The sequence below is a fragment of the Labrus bergylta genome, chromosome 3, assembly GCF_963930695.1.
Source record: "Labrus bergylta chromosome 3, fLabBer1.1, whole genome shotgun sequence".
Taxonomy (NCBI): Eukaryota; Metazoa; Chordata; class Actinopteri; order Labriformes; family Labridae; genus Labrus; species Labrus bergylta.
Window position 1 is genome coordinate 35,816,650 of NC_089197.1, and position 15,419 is coordinate 35,832,068.

Consider the following 15,419-nt stretch of genomic DNA (forward strand, 5'->3'; position numbering starts at 1 on the left):
TGTGGCTTCAGGGTTCAGTGGGCTTTTCTTCAGCGCTCCTGTCTAGTTCAATGACGTCTTACAAAAAATCAAAGGAAAGAAACTCTTCTTTTTGCTCGAACTTGACAGCATCTGATTGCGCCCAAAACTCCTAAAAATATGCTGTGGAAGTAGTCAGCTGAATCCCCAGATGCTTGAATTCAGCGTGTGAAGAGCTACTTAGACTGAGCAACCTCAACTCTGGAGTTTAACCTATGTAAGTCAAGAACAGGAAGATTGCCTTTTCACACCTATTTGTTAGTTGCTGTTGTGGGGGGGGGGGGGGGGGGGGTGCTGGGCCTGAGAAAAAAAAAAAAAAAGAAAAACAAAAAGGGTGGTCTGAGTCCACACATCAGAGAACAACACAGAGAACATGACAGCTACTTTATTGACTTTGAGTCCTATTTTGAGTCATGTTAGTTGATACAGCCAGAACAGTGCAGGATTTCTCCATAATGAAGGCTGTCCACGTTGTGTACCCGTGCTTGTGCTCGTGCTTGTGCATGAACTGTACTGTGCCGATGCACACCTCACATGTGTGCCAGGGAAGTGTACTTTGCTTGAGCATGGATCGGCGCACTAACACTAGTCAAATGAACTGGACTTAAGGGGTGAAGGGTGCTTGGTCATGGTACGGATTGCCGAATGCGCCCTCAGTGACTCGGAGACCATCAGACTCCATGACAAAAAGACCATCAGACTCAGAGACCATCAGACTCAGGGACACATAGAACATACAACTCAGAGACCATCAGACACAGTAACTCAGAGACCATCAGACTCCATGACACAGAGACCATCAGACTCAGAGACCATCATACTCCATGACACAGAGACCATCAGACTTCATGATACAAAGACCATCAGACTCAGAGACCATCAGACTCATAGACCATCAGACTCAGTAACTCAGAGACCATCAGACTCCATGACACAAAGACCATCAGACTCAGTGACTCAGAGACTATCAGACTCCATGACACAGAGACCATCAGACTCAGAGACCATCAGACTCCATGACACAAAGACCATCAGACTTCATGACACAGAGACCATCAGACTCCATGACACAGACCCCATCAGACTCAGGCCGTATCTGGATTGCCAAGTACATACTGAATCTTTCAGTAGGCAGTATGCAGTACATACTATCCGTGCTGTATACTGTTAGTACCTACTATTCAGTATGCACACACAGTAGGCAGATATTTGTGCCTACTCGCTGACACAAAGACCATCAGACTCAGGGACACATTTTACATACAACTCAGAGACCATCAGACTCAGAGTCCATAAGACTCCATGACACAGAGACCATCAGACTCGCTGACACAAAGACCATCAGACTCAGGGACACATTTTACATACAACTCAGAGACCATCAGACTCAGAGTCCATAAGACTCCATGACACAGAGACCATCAGACTCCATGATACAAATACCATCAGACTCAGAGACTATCAGACTCAGTAACTCAGAGACCATCAGACACAAAGACCATCAGACTAAGAGATCATCAGATTCGCTGACACAAAGACCATCAGACTCAGGGACACATTTTACATACAACTCAGAGACCATCAGACTCAGAGACCATCAGACTCCATGACACAGAGACCATCAGACTTCATGACACAGAGACCATCAGACTCCATGACACAGAGACCATCAGACTTCATGACACAGAGACCATCAGACTCCATGACACAGAGACCATCAGATTTCATGACTCAGAGAGCATCAGACTTCATGATACAGAGACCATCAGACTCCATGATACAAATACCATCAGACTCAGAGACTATCAGACTCAGTAACTCAGAGACCATCAGACACAAAGACCATCAGACTAAGAGACCATCAGACTCCATGACACAGAGACCATCAGACTCAGGCACAGTATCCGAATTGCCAAGTACATACTGAATCTTTCAGTAGGCAGTAGGCAGTATGCAGTACATACTATCCGTGCTGTATACTGTTAGTACCTACTATTCAGTATGCACACACAGTAGGCAGATATTTGTGCCTACTTCTTCTGATTCATTCAGTATGAAAGTGACGTCATTTACGTTTCCCGAACCGGCCGCATTCACCCGTTTTTTTTGTTTTGTTTTTGTTTAGCTTTATTCAAGAAGAGTAATGCACATATACAGTCAGGTAAACAAAACAATATCACAATGTAAATCAAGTAAAAGACAGATTAAATAACTAAATAACATACAGTACATAAAGAAAAGTACAAATGAAAGACAGTAATATGCAGAATATGAAGTAAACCAATACAGACACATTTAAATAGTTAAATCATTATTTAAATAGAGGGAGAAAGGTTTTATAGTAATGCAGATATTTGTTATATTTTCTGTTGTTAATTTAAAGTAGTGATTTCAGTCGGGACTTTAATTCTAGATTAAAAATTGATTAAATTAATCCACGCTCGTTTGTTTTGATTTGGAGGCGGACGTGACGATTTACGTTTAATTTCGCACAGCATTGTAAAATACAATTCATTTCCTGAAAGCACACATCCGATCCATACTGCATAAAACCCGGAAGTTAGTATCCATACTGGAATGTTCAGTATACTGCGCGGACCCAAAAAATGCATACTGAATGACCATGAAAGTTCAGTATACTGAAACTCCTACTGAATAGTACGTACTGCATACTGAACTGTGACAATTCGGAAAGGGCCTCAGAGACCATCAGACTCCATGACACAGAGACCATCAGACTTCATGACACAGAGACCATCAGACTCCAACACACAGAGACTATCAGACTTCAGATACAAGGACCATCAGACTCAGAGACCATCAGACTCAGGGACACACAGAACATACAACTCAGAGACCATCAGACACAGAGACCATCTGACTCAGTAACTCAGAGACCATCAGACTCGCTGACACAAAGACCATCAGACTCAGGGACACATTTGACATACAACTCAGAGACCATCAGACTCAGGGACACACAGAACATACAACTCAGAGACCATCAGACACAGAGACCATCTGACTCAGTAACTCAGAGACCATCAGACTCGCTGACACAAAGACCATCAGACTCAGAGACCATCAGACTCCATGACACAGAGACCATCAGACTCAGTGACTCAGAGTGCATCAGACTCAGTGACACAGAGACCATCAGACTCCATGACACAGAGACTATCAGACTCCATGACTCAGAGAGCATCAGACTCAGTGACACAGAGACCATCAGACTCCATGACACAGAGACTATCAGACTCCATGACTCAGAGAGCATCAGACTTCATGACACAGAGACCATCAGAGACCATCAGACTCCATGACTCAGAGAGCATCAGACTCAGTAACTCAGAGAGCATCAGACTCAGTGACACAGAGACCATCAGACTCCATGACACAGAGACTATCAGACTCCATGACTCAGAGAGCATCAGACTTCATGACACAGAGACCATCAGAGACCATCAGACTCCATGACTCAGAGAGCATCAGACTTAATGACTCAGAGAGCATCAGACTCAGTGACACAGAGAGCATCAGACTCAGTGACACAGAGAGCATCAGACTCAGTGACACAGAGAGCATCAGACTCAGTGACACAGAGAGCATCAGACTCAGTGACACAGAGACCATCAGACTCAGTGACACAGAGACCATCAGACTCAGTGACACAGAGACCATCAGACTCCATGACACAAAGACCATCAGACTCCATGACTCAGAGAGCATCAGACTTCATGACTCAGAGAGCATCAGACTCAGTGACTCAGAGACCATCAGACTCAGTGACACAGAGACCATCAGACTCAGTGACTCAGAGACCATCAAACTCCATGACTCAGAGAACATCAGACTCAGTGACACAGAGACCATCAGACTCAGTGACTCAGAGAGCAGCATAAACATCGTTCATGTGTTGTTTCAGGTCTCAAACACCCCAAACAAACACTTGTGTGGTCATCAATCAGACACACTGAGCGATGACGGTTTGAGGGCCCACATGTGTGACGGACACGTGTGATGGACCATATTTGAAACATTTGTCTGTTCATCTGTCAGGAGATTCAGTGTTCATTGTGGAGCTGAGGGTTCAATATGAATGTGCTGGTGTTTGAACATGAGCAGTCGAGGATATCTCTCTCTCGCTCTCACACACACACACTCATCTGCTCAGTGTACATGATAGAAGTGAAGTCTCAGGTAATGGTGAATATTCACACGATGATACACAGGGTTCCCATCATGAAGCTGCTTCATTTATTTTGTGACACATGAACAGGTGGAGACTTTTGACCTCTTTTATCATACAAATGTTGGCTGTGTCCGTATAAATCATGGACATCACTTATATTGAAGAAATAAAGGGATTTTAAAGGATGTTTCTAAGTTAGTTTAAAAGTCACAGCAGGGAGTCCAGCTGATCCTGTCCCAGGTGTATCTATCTCATGAGTCTTAGGTCTCTAAGGTGTCTAAGGTGTATATATCTCATGTGTCTCAGGCATCTAAGGTGTCTCAGGCATCTAAGGTGTCTCAGGTATCTAAGGTGTCTCATGTGTATCTGTCTCATGTGTCTCGTGTATATATCTCATGTGTCTAAGGTGTCTCAGGTATCTAAGGTGTCTCATGTGTATCTATCTCATGTGTATCTCAGGTGTCTAAGGTGTCTCAGGTATCTAAGATGTCTCGTGTATCTATCTCATGTGTATATATCTCATGTGTCTCAGGTATCTAAGGTGTCTCATGTGTATCTATCTCATGTGTCCAAGGTGTCTCAGGTGTCTCGTGTATCTATTTCATGTGTCTCATGTGTATAAGGTATCTAAGGTGTCTCATGTGTATCTATCTCATGTGTCTAAGGTATCTAATAGGGGTGTAAAGGTACACGTACTCAGACCGGACCGTTTTGGTACGCGCGGAACAGAAGTTCTTTGATCTGTGTTCCCACACGGACCGTAAAGTGGAAGCAAACTTCAGTGTGAAGGAAGGCTGCGGCCGTGGATATGGGACACAACTTTTAGTTAGTAACTTGTAAAAAAGTTCAAACATAAACTGTGCAAACTGTGCAGATTACTAGTTCCTCGAGTCCTGTCGGTTTGGACAGTTGCATATAGCCGGGATGGAGTTCTTTTTACGGACTTACTCTTAAGTTTCGTTTTCATTTTCAGCGATGATCCCGCTCTAACAGCACTACGGCGTAAAAGGGGAGGGGGAGACGCTTCTGTGTGGGAGCATAACCTGTAGCATGATAGAATGAACACCCTCCCTCCCCAACAGAAAACCTTTTGCTAGTAATTCTGAACGGGCCAAAGCCACAACAAATGCCATTGAAGTTCTTATATCGACAGAGGGAAATATTAATAGTTCTGCGATGAAACTATACTGTCCCAGATGTGATTAGCTTTATAATGTGCTCAAAGGGCATTCAAAAAAGTGTTGCCTTCATAAACCAAAAGGTGTCAGTGGAATTAAAAATAAATATTTTTACATATAGGCTATATTAATTACTTCATTTCATTCTAAAATATTTTATTTAATTCATATCTTTTATTTATTGGAGACTCTTTTGGTTGAATGATGCAGCATAAGTTTATTATTATTATTTTTTTAAATGTTTAATTTAAAAAGTAACCTGAGCAGGTATACAAGTCTGTACTGTCGATGTTGCACTTAGCCCAATGTGTAAAAGGGAAATTCTAAATGCTCCCAATAAAGAAAAAAAAAAGTGTTGCATCAGGTCCCTTTGCCGTACCGAAAATGTACCGAACCGAAGCTTCAAAACTTGGAACCATACCGAACCAAAATTTTTGTGTACCGTTACACCCCTAGTATCTAAGGTGTCTCAGGTGTATCTATCTCATGTGTATATATCTCATGTGTCTAAGGTATCTAAGGTGTCTCTATCTCATGTGTCTCAGGTATCTAAGGTGTCTCATGTGTATATATCTCATGTGTCTCAGGTATCTAAGGTGTCACATGTGTATCTATCTCATGTGTCTTTATCTCGTGTCTCAGGTATCTAAAGTGTCTCTAGCTCATGTGTCTCGGGTATCTAAAGTGTCTCATGTGTATCTATCTCGTGTCTTATGTGTCTCAGGTGTCTCATGTGTATATATCTTATGTGTCTTGGGTATCTAAGGTGTCTCATGTGTATATATCTCGTGTCTCAGGTGTCTGAGGTGACTTAGGTATATAAGGTGTCTCATGTGTATCTATCTCACGTGTCTCGTGTATATATCTCATGTGTCTCGGGTATCTAAGGTGTCTCATGTGTATACATCTCATGTGTCTCAGGTGTCTTGTGTGTCTCATATGTTTGAAGTGTGGAAAGTGTCTCATGTTACTCAGGTTTGTCATGTGTCTCTTGTGTCTAGTATTCCTCGTATGTTTAAAGTGTGTCAGGTGTCTCATGTGTCAAAGGTGTCTCAGGTGACTCATGTGTCTCAATCTCATGTGTCTGAGGTGTCTTGTGTATTTCTTGTTTGAAGTATGTCAGGTGTCTCTGTGTCAGGCCTGCCTGTGACTCTATCGGAGGCCTGGCTACGAGTCTATCAGAGGCCTAGCTGTGAGTCTATCGGTGGCCTGGCTGTGAGTCGATCAGAGGCCTAGCTGTGAGTCTATCGGTGGCCTGGCTGTGAGTCTATCAGAGACCTGGCTGTGACTCTATCGGAGACCTGGCTGTGACTCTAACATGATATTACTGACACAGTGAATGAGAGGTGGGAACCCTGGTTAGAAGATAATGTCAGGTAGTGTTAGAAAAGTAAGAGTTCAAAGCATATGGGTAAACAATACAAATTCAATTATTAGAAATAAACACATTAACTTGGATGCTGGAGGAGCATGTGGAAAAAAACAAAACAAAAACAACAACCCAAGGTCCAAAAAGAACAGATTGAAGACATGCAGACAAAAGGGAGGTGAGGTGGAGAAATACTTGAAAGAAGCAGACGTACCATTAGTCGGATACTTTGCAAACGACACAGAAAATCGTTTTACTGCCGGCATAGACAACAACTCTGAGGAAATAAAACAAAAATCACTGGAGTTACTAGGAGTCACAGTGACTGTCTGTCTGTCATGTTTGATCTTCTCCCTGCTCTGATCACTTTGTGCCTGAAGCTTCTGGTAACACTCACATACGTGAACACGTTTTAAAGATGGCTGTGGGGCAACACATGGTGGGACATCTTCTCATGACAAAGTGAGGTGACATGTTGAAATTAAAAAAACGTCAAAACAAATATCAAACCTGAGAAACCAACCAGACCTGTGCCTTCCTGTCCTCTAACTGAACGAGCTCATGAACAACACGCCACGGCCATGAACCACCTGAGCAGCATTAAAGAGCTCCATCAGGGCAGAAAATAAAACGAGCGTCCTCACAGAGGCACATGCACTGAAACACAGCGATATGAACCACTGCATCACCACAAGCTTCATGTGAGCTGGAACAAGATGGACGACACAGACCACAGCATGTGACTGTATGATACCACAGTGACACCTAGTGGACAACATCAGCACAGACGTCAATGTCAGCGCCATGTTTGGATGCAACTTTAAGCCCTAGACATCATAAACATAAATAATGACTGAAAAAACAACGGGACGTCAAAACCTGTCAGAGGAGAAATATATATTTATATAAGTGTGATCAAATATTCAATCTGTGATCTGTTTTCTGTTTCCTCAGACCAGTGAAGGATGGTCTGAGAAACAGAATCTATTCAACTTTGATATGATGGTTAGTAAACATTAAAAACATTGTGGCAGTTTGATACCATGGCAACTAAAATACAAGTCCTAGACACCCAGCAATAGACAATGTATTGTTTTTAATGATTAAACACTACAGGCAAACTCCTGTACACCATCGAAACTGCACAAAAACATCAGCAACAGGAAATATTGACAAATGTTGGATAAAGACAGGCAATGTTAGCCATTTGCAAAAATGCTGTGACAAACATTGTTGAACGTCTTGGTGCAATTTCAAGTGTGTGCAGGAGTCTTCCTGCAATTTTTGTTGCATCCATTCCTCTCCTAAACCAATGTTTTTTGTGCAAAACAGAAACTTTGCAGACGTTTGGCTGCATTCTTTGTTCATCGAGAAGTCAAAAATATCAAACACTGAGTGAACACATGCATGACGCACGCTCACATTGCTAATGTCTTAGTGCTGTCTCGACTGTGTGCATTCTTCATTGCACTCGTTTCTCTCCGACACACAACTGTTGCAAATGTTCTTGGACATTCTTATAAACCATCGTATGTGTATGGTATAAAAACACGGTTAACATATTTGAAGGTGTCATAACGGACGCAAACTGACTTCAGGACACGATATGTTCATGATCTGTTTATCTTAAATCAGTGCTTTTCCCTCGGTGTAGTTTGGCTGTAGAGAGTGATGTCACAGCTGTTTATGGTTTAAAACGTAAAGGTCTCTCTCTGCAGGGATCCATTGTGTCATGTTGTCACACACTTTGAATAACTACGGGAGCCTGTCAGGGACAGAAACAACTTTCTTTCTGGATTATAAGCAGCTATAAAAGTCGGGTTGAGTGACTGCTCATATCTTGGACTGTCATGTTAGATCATAAAGGGTTAAAAAATGGCTGCTGACATCTTTCTAGCTCTGACAAACACTTCAATGTTTTTGTGATTGCTTTAAAGGGTTAACAGGAAACAGTCAGTAAGAGGCTGAAATCAAGCCGAGCACCTTGATAAGCAGACGAGGAGCGTGTCTGTCTGACTTCTCCTACAGAATCAAGAGGAAGTGACAGAAAGAGAGTATCACAGATGGAACAGGATGCTCAGTGCCGCCATGATGATGAACACAAACACATGGGAGGGTCATGACTGTGATGATGATGATGGGGGGGGGGGGGGGGCAGGTAACAGAAATGTTCACGTCATTATACATGCACAGGTCTGAACAAACATCATAAGAAGCTTCCAGAAACATGTGAGACTGACGGAGACAAAGGAGCTGTCCTGCACTGTGAGATCTGTGCTGCACACTTTTACTGATTACTATCCATCGATAACTTTGCTAACATGAACCACACACATCACTGCCCCTCCATACACAGCTCAGGAACACATGTAGAGGAGTCTGTCTCTACATGTAAAGGTCATGTAGAGACAGACTCAGAGACAAACTTAGAGACCGCTACATGTAGAGACAGACTCAGAGACTGCTACATGTAGAGACAGACTCAGAGACCGCTACATGTAGAGACAGACTCAGAGACTGCTACATGTAAAGACAGACTCAGAGACCGCCACATGTAGAGACAGACTCAGAGACAGCTACATGTAGAGACAGACTCAGAGACTGCTACATGTAGAGACAGACTCAGAGACCGCCACATGTAGCGACAGACTCAGAGACCACCACATGTAGAGACAGACTCAGAGACCGCTAAATGTAGAGACAGACTCAGAGACAGACTCAGAGACCGCTACATGTAGAGACAGACTCAGAGACCGCTACATGTAGAGACAGACTCAGAGACAGACTCAGAGACCGCTACATGTGGAGACAGACTCAGAGACCGCTACATGTAGAGACAGACTCAGAGACCGCTACATGTGGAGACAGACTCAGAGACAGACTCAGAGACTGCTACATGTAGAGACAGACTCAGAGACCGCTATATGTGGAGACAGACTCAAAGACCGCTACATGTGGAGACAGACTCAGAGACCGCTACATGTGGAGACAGACTCAGAGACCGCTACATGTGGAGACAGACTCAGAGACCGCTACAGGCTACACCTGTGTGAACAGGTGTTCACTCTAAGACTCCCTGAAGATGATCTTTCTATCACGTCTCCTGTCCTTGCTTCACCACAGACTGTAAATAAGGAGTGGATGATACCAGCAGATCATACTGGACACAGGACCATCTTGTTATTCTCGAGACAGACCATATAAGGACAAGAGGGAGGAGCTGGAGAGGAGCATGTCCTTATATGGTCACTTCTGGTTAAGTGCTAATCTTCACACAGACTATAAAAATAAAACTGGTCCTCAGAGGGTCTTATAGGCCCAGCTGAGCAAGTCTCAAGTCATCAGTGTAGTGGCTCAGAGTCTTGCTCAGAGTCTGGCTAAGTCTGCGTTGTGAAAAAAGAACAGAAAAGATGGCTTTGGGGTCCAGAATGACCATGGCCCTCTTATGAACATGATATTCAGAGCCTCTCATTCCCACTGTTCTGATGCTGCTATCTGACTCCTGTAACCATAGTAACCCTGTCTACAGCTCCGTCAGTCTGCTAAAGCTCTTTATATGTAACATGTGGGGCCTGTGATATAATGTGGCCCTGTGCAGCTTGGTGAAGAGCGCCGTCTCAAACACGTACCGTCTTTGTAGGACAGACTGCCGGCGGAGAATTTTTTGCGATGTGCACGTGCGTAGTCCTGCAGGTTAGGGGCGCTAGAGGACCCACCTAGGACAGTGGTGCTGAAGAGGCCGGCACACTGAGAGCCTGCGGGGGGGGGGGGGGGGGGGGGGCGGGGGCGGTTAGTGACCTCTAATTATCATGCTGTTACTCAAACACACAATAAGAAAGAGAGAGAGAGAGAGACAGAGACAGGAGACCACGCAACATCATCTCAGTGTGTGTGAGTGTGAGTCTGTGTGCGTGTGAGTGTCTGTGTGTGAGTGAGAGTGTGAGTGTGCGTGTGCGAGTGGGTGTGTGTGTGCGAGTGTGTAAGTGAGAGTGTGAGTGTAAGTGTGTGTGTGTATGTGTGTGGGTGTGTGTGTGAGCGCTCATCACAGGAGGACACACACTTTTTAAAGACTATAATGAGAAATTAGCCTTTCATAGAGTCGTATCAGGTCTCGACCGTCTTGTTATACGTTACATATAAACAGGTTCTGTGTCCAGTAAACATCCTGTGCTTCACATTTATTTTCACTTATTGGTGCACTTCATTTCCCAAAATGCTTTTCAACATTACTTTGTCGGGCGGGTTAAGAGCAAAGACTGTATATTAAGATGGACGGAGCAACAGCTGGTCTCCATGCTGGACATGCTGTCTCACCCTTACCTTCAGTCAACCTAACAACAGGCTGAGAGCTGGAGCTGAGGCGGGTTTTAAACCTCCTGACAAACCATTACACCGCGCCCACCTGTCAATTAGGTCAGCTACACGCCTTATTGTGAATAACTCTTATCCTTCATCAAATCAAAACTGATGAGTCATCAAAACATTCACCCCCCCCCCATACAGTGTGTGTCCATCGAGACATGAGCTAATCAGACCTATTTGGTTTTTTGAACCAGGATGTGAACATGTTAATCTCTGCTGTAAAAACAGGCTTTTTAGAATGGGTGTGTATATGACTTCCTGTGCTTCTGCAGCCAGCCTCTAGTGGACACTGCAGGATGTTACACTTCAGAGGTTGCTGCTTGGGTTTGACCAGCCTCCTTCTGTGCATTGCTGTTGGGCTGTTTTTTTTGTTTCATTTAATTGCACACATTGACAGTGAAGTATCTTTTTAATCTGTGCTGGCTCCAGATCACCAGAGCATTATGTCAGCCCCTGTCCTGGAGGATATTCTGGGTTCAATTCGGTACGACTTAGAGAAACAGAGAAGCGTCGTCCATTTTAATATACAGTCGATGCTAAAGAGAGATCTGTCCTGATGTCTTTTCTACGTTTGATCGGTAAGTTTAAATATATTATAAACACAGATGGTTAAAACAAACTGACACACACACAGATCAAACTTCAGGGTGTGTTTGAACATCTGCTTCATCAGGATGACAATGAGGAGGGCGGAATCACAGAGAGAGGAGGGCGTAGAGCTAATTAAAGGTTATTACTCTGAAGAAGTCAAAATCATCATCAGGGTCAATAAAGAGAATATAATGGAGTATGAAGCACACAGCTCTTAGAGGAGACCATTTAAGATCTCTGACAAAGATTCTTCACTTTTCATTCGAAGTGCAAAAAGAGAAGAACAAGAGTGATAAACTGTGGCATAGAGAAACAGGTGCTGACCTTTAAAAGTCTTTACATTTAACAATCAGGTTGTTCATCTACACTCTAATGTCGTTCTGAATAACACTCTAACGTCTGAGTTATGATAAACAGACTTAAATGAGGGAGAGTCACCCCCTCCCTGCCCCCATCATCCACACAAACACACAGGGTAACCATGGAAACAAGTTGTAACAACACCTACCTAATCCACTTTGTTTCATCTCCGGAGACTGACGCGAGCAGAGCGAGAAGAGACGATAGCTGCCCACCTTAGAGGAGGAGGTCTCTGACAGAACCTGAACACACACGCACACGCACACGCACACACACACACACACACACAAACACACAAACACGCACTATTGTTAGGTGTTTTCATGTCAGTCTGAGGACAGGTGTTTCAGTCTGTGGACAGGTGTTTCAGTCTGAGGACAGGTGTTTCAGTCTGAGGACAGGTGTTTCAGTCTGTGGACAGGTGTTTCAGTCTGTGGACAGGTGTTTCAGTCTGAGGACAGGTGGTTCAGTGTGTGGACAGGTGTTTCAGTGTGTGGACAGGTGGACAGGTGTTTCAGTCTGAAGACAGGTGTTTGAGTCTGAGGACAGGTGTTTCAGTGTGTGGACAGGTGTTTCAGTGTGTGGACAGATGGACAGGCGTTTCAATCTGAGGACAGGTGTTTTAGTCTTAGGACAGGTGTTTCAGTGTGTGGACAGGTGTTTCAGTCTGAGGAGAGGTGTTTCAGTCTGAGGACAGGTGGTTCAATCTGAGGACAGGTGTTTCAGTCTGTGGACAGGTGTTTCAGCGTGTGGACAGGTGTTTCAGTCTGAGGAGAGGTATTTCAGTGTGTGGACAGGTGTTTCAGTCTGAGGACAGGTGCACAGTGCTTCACCTCCATGGATCCTGTCTTGTGGTTGCGTATGAGCGGGGACCTTCTCTGGATGGTGATTGGCTCAGACAGTGGCACGGCATGGTCCGTCTCGTCTCGTGATAGGTCTTCCAGGCTGCCAGGGTCGGTCTGTTTCTGTCCGTTCTTCAGGAGAAGAAGAAGAAGTAAGGCTGTGTGCGTTGCTGTGTGCAGAACAAACAAACACCATGCAGGTGCTCGCTGCGACTCTACCTGTCGAGCCATCTCCGCTGAGGCTGGCCTGAAGCCGAAACCTGTGGGGGCGTTCTCCTCCTCCTCCACACCTTTAACACCAGGACTGAAGTGAAGCTCCACGTGGAAACGTTCCTCTGAGGACGGCTCCTACACAGAACAACACAACACTTGTTAGCAAGAAGTCAGTGCTGTTAGAGCATAAACCATGACTTATCTCAACACTTCATCACGATTTAACTGATCAGTTAACCACGATTCATTGCTGAACCAACCGTTTATCACGATTCATCGCTGAACCAACCGTTTATCACTGTTGGGGTTTTATCAAGTCAAATTTGGTTATATTCTTTAATAATTATATTTAATTATTATTAATATAAATAACAATATCATCAACTATGTTTAATCAACTCGGGGGCACCACTCCCAATCAGGGAAATATAACCAAAAATCAGTCTCAAATTAGTTACTTAATTACTAATATTATTAATAATTAATAACCTTTATTTAATAAATTGAAGGCGTGAAATCCGTACACAAAGCCCTCGCACCCAGCTTATATCACAATGCAAATACACCAGAAATGACAAACAACTGCTCTCTTAAATTATAACAGAATTTATTTAACAAAGCCACATGAAGTCAATCAATGAAACTCAATCAAACAAATAACTATTACAAACTAATCTAAGCAAACAAGATATCTACAAACAGGGTGGGCGGCTGTAGCTCAGTTGGTAGAGTTGTGGTCAAACCGCTCTACATCCTTTGCCATAGATTCAATGAGCCTTGTGCGCATTCTTTGATCTCTGGGTAAAAGGGAGCCATCCGAGTCATCTGAGGTTTTGATATTTCTCAGCTGTGAATCATGCGATGGGAACCTACAGGTAGCAGGAGGGGGCGTGGTGTTATCTCTGCTATGAAGTGACTTGTGGGGCATTTCCACGTGGCGGGGCTTCATGGTCTGGAGAGGTGGGACGGTATTTATCCCGAACACCCAGACTATTTACAGGGTCGTTATAGGAGGAGCGCGCCCTTGTGCCGTGGTCGACTTGGCGGCCCTTTGTCCTTTCCTCCAGGTCTTGCAACATGTCTGTCTCCCTCCTCCAGGAACTTGGTTCAGTATCCCATCCTTCATCTGAGGCTTCCCTAAGCTGACATGGGGGCTTGCAGTACGGTACCTGCCGATCCTGTGTGGTGTCTCCGGCTACTGGGCTGCGGGCAGTTGGTTGGCTGCTGGCTGACGGTCTCTCGGCTGCCTTGCTGGATTGATCGGGTTTCCAGGCTGGTCTCTGCTGCAATTCTCCTGCCGTTGACAACTCCAGGCTACGCAAGTTTGCTGTCCACTGTTTACGGAGCTAGCGGTTGGTTAGCTGATTAGCTGCTAGCCGCTGGATCCTCCTACACCGGTCTCCGACACCGTTCTGCTGCGCGCTGCTGCGATCCCTCGTCCAGGCAGCGTGAACCTACCAACCACGCTATCCGGCGTGCTGCAGCAGGTGACTCTACCACTCGTCTTTCTCTGTTGTCGACTCCCGAACATTTCGCACTTTGGAACTGCTGGCCGCTCTGACTTTTAGGCTGTTACAATGAAGCTACTTCTTGCCCTGTTCACTTTGTCCTCGCTATTGGATCCAAATATATTCCAAATACGTGCCGATGCACCTGGATACAGGCCATTGCCTACGGGTCTGCCTAATGTGATGACCCTCACCTGGTCCTTTTGTGAATTGATGTTTGTGTCCCCGTATGTGCCTGTTTTGAAAGATGCAAACTACCTTTGTTTGATGTGTATTTCCGTCTTGAAAAACTATTTCACATTGTCAGAGATCTCACTAATTGATCTTGTCAAGCATCATAATGACGGTCCTGTACCAACACTAAATGCAAAGAAAAAAGGTTTTATTCTACTTCTACTTTTACTCTCAGGCAATGTTAAACCAAATCCAGGCCCTGCACTGAATAATATTGCTACACCTGATGAATTCAGAGCCAGAACTGGCCTTGGTATCATTCATATTTATGTTCGGAGCCTTGTCCCAAAATTGGACCTAATTAAAATTTGGACACAGTCAACTGATACTGATATTCTTGTATTGTCTGAAACCTGGCTTAGTAAGTCAGTGTCAGACAAAGATATTTTTATTAAAGGTTACAATGTCTTTCGTTGTGATCGGCCCAGAATCTCAGTTTTGGGTTGTTATAGACCTCCATCTAGTTATGTTGCTGGACTAAATTCCAGTGAGCTACTTTTGGTTGGGGACCTAAATTGTGATTGGCTGTCCACAGCCTCGGACAGCCTCAGA

At 44.3% G+C, this 15,419-nt stretch overlaps 1 protein-coding gene across 10 annotated transcripts in view; it reads right to left on the reverse strand.

Annotated features, from left to right (window-relative positions):
* ppip5k1a (diphosphoinositol pentakisphosphate kinase 1a) overlaps positions 1-15,419 on the reverse strand; it is a 53,749-nt gene that overhangs the window by 13,681 nt on the left and 24,649 nt on the right. For 3 of the 10 annotated variants that reach the window (XM_065953230.1, XM_020641415.3, XM_065953227.1), the window contains 5 exons: positions 13,132-13,260; positions 12,904-13,044; positions 12,219-12,312; positions 10,387-10,512; positions 6,972-7,034 (listed from right to left, as the gene is read on the reverse strand). In XM_065953230.1, coding sequence (XP_065809302.1) covers positions 6,972-7,034; positions 10,387-10,512; positions 12,219-12,312; positions 12,904-13,044; positions 13,132-13,260 — 553 coding nt within the window. The remainder of the gene's footprint in view (positions 1-6,971; positions 7,035-10,386; positions 10,513-12,218; positions 12,313-12,903; positions 13,045-13,131; positions 13,261-15,419) is intronic. The other 7 variants (XM_020641418.3, XM_065953232.1, XM_065953231.1 and 4 more) reach the window with 3 other exon arrangements.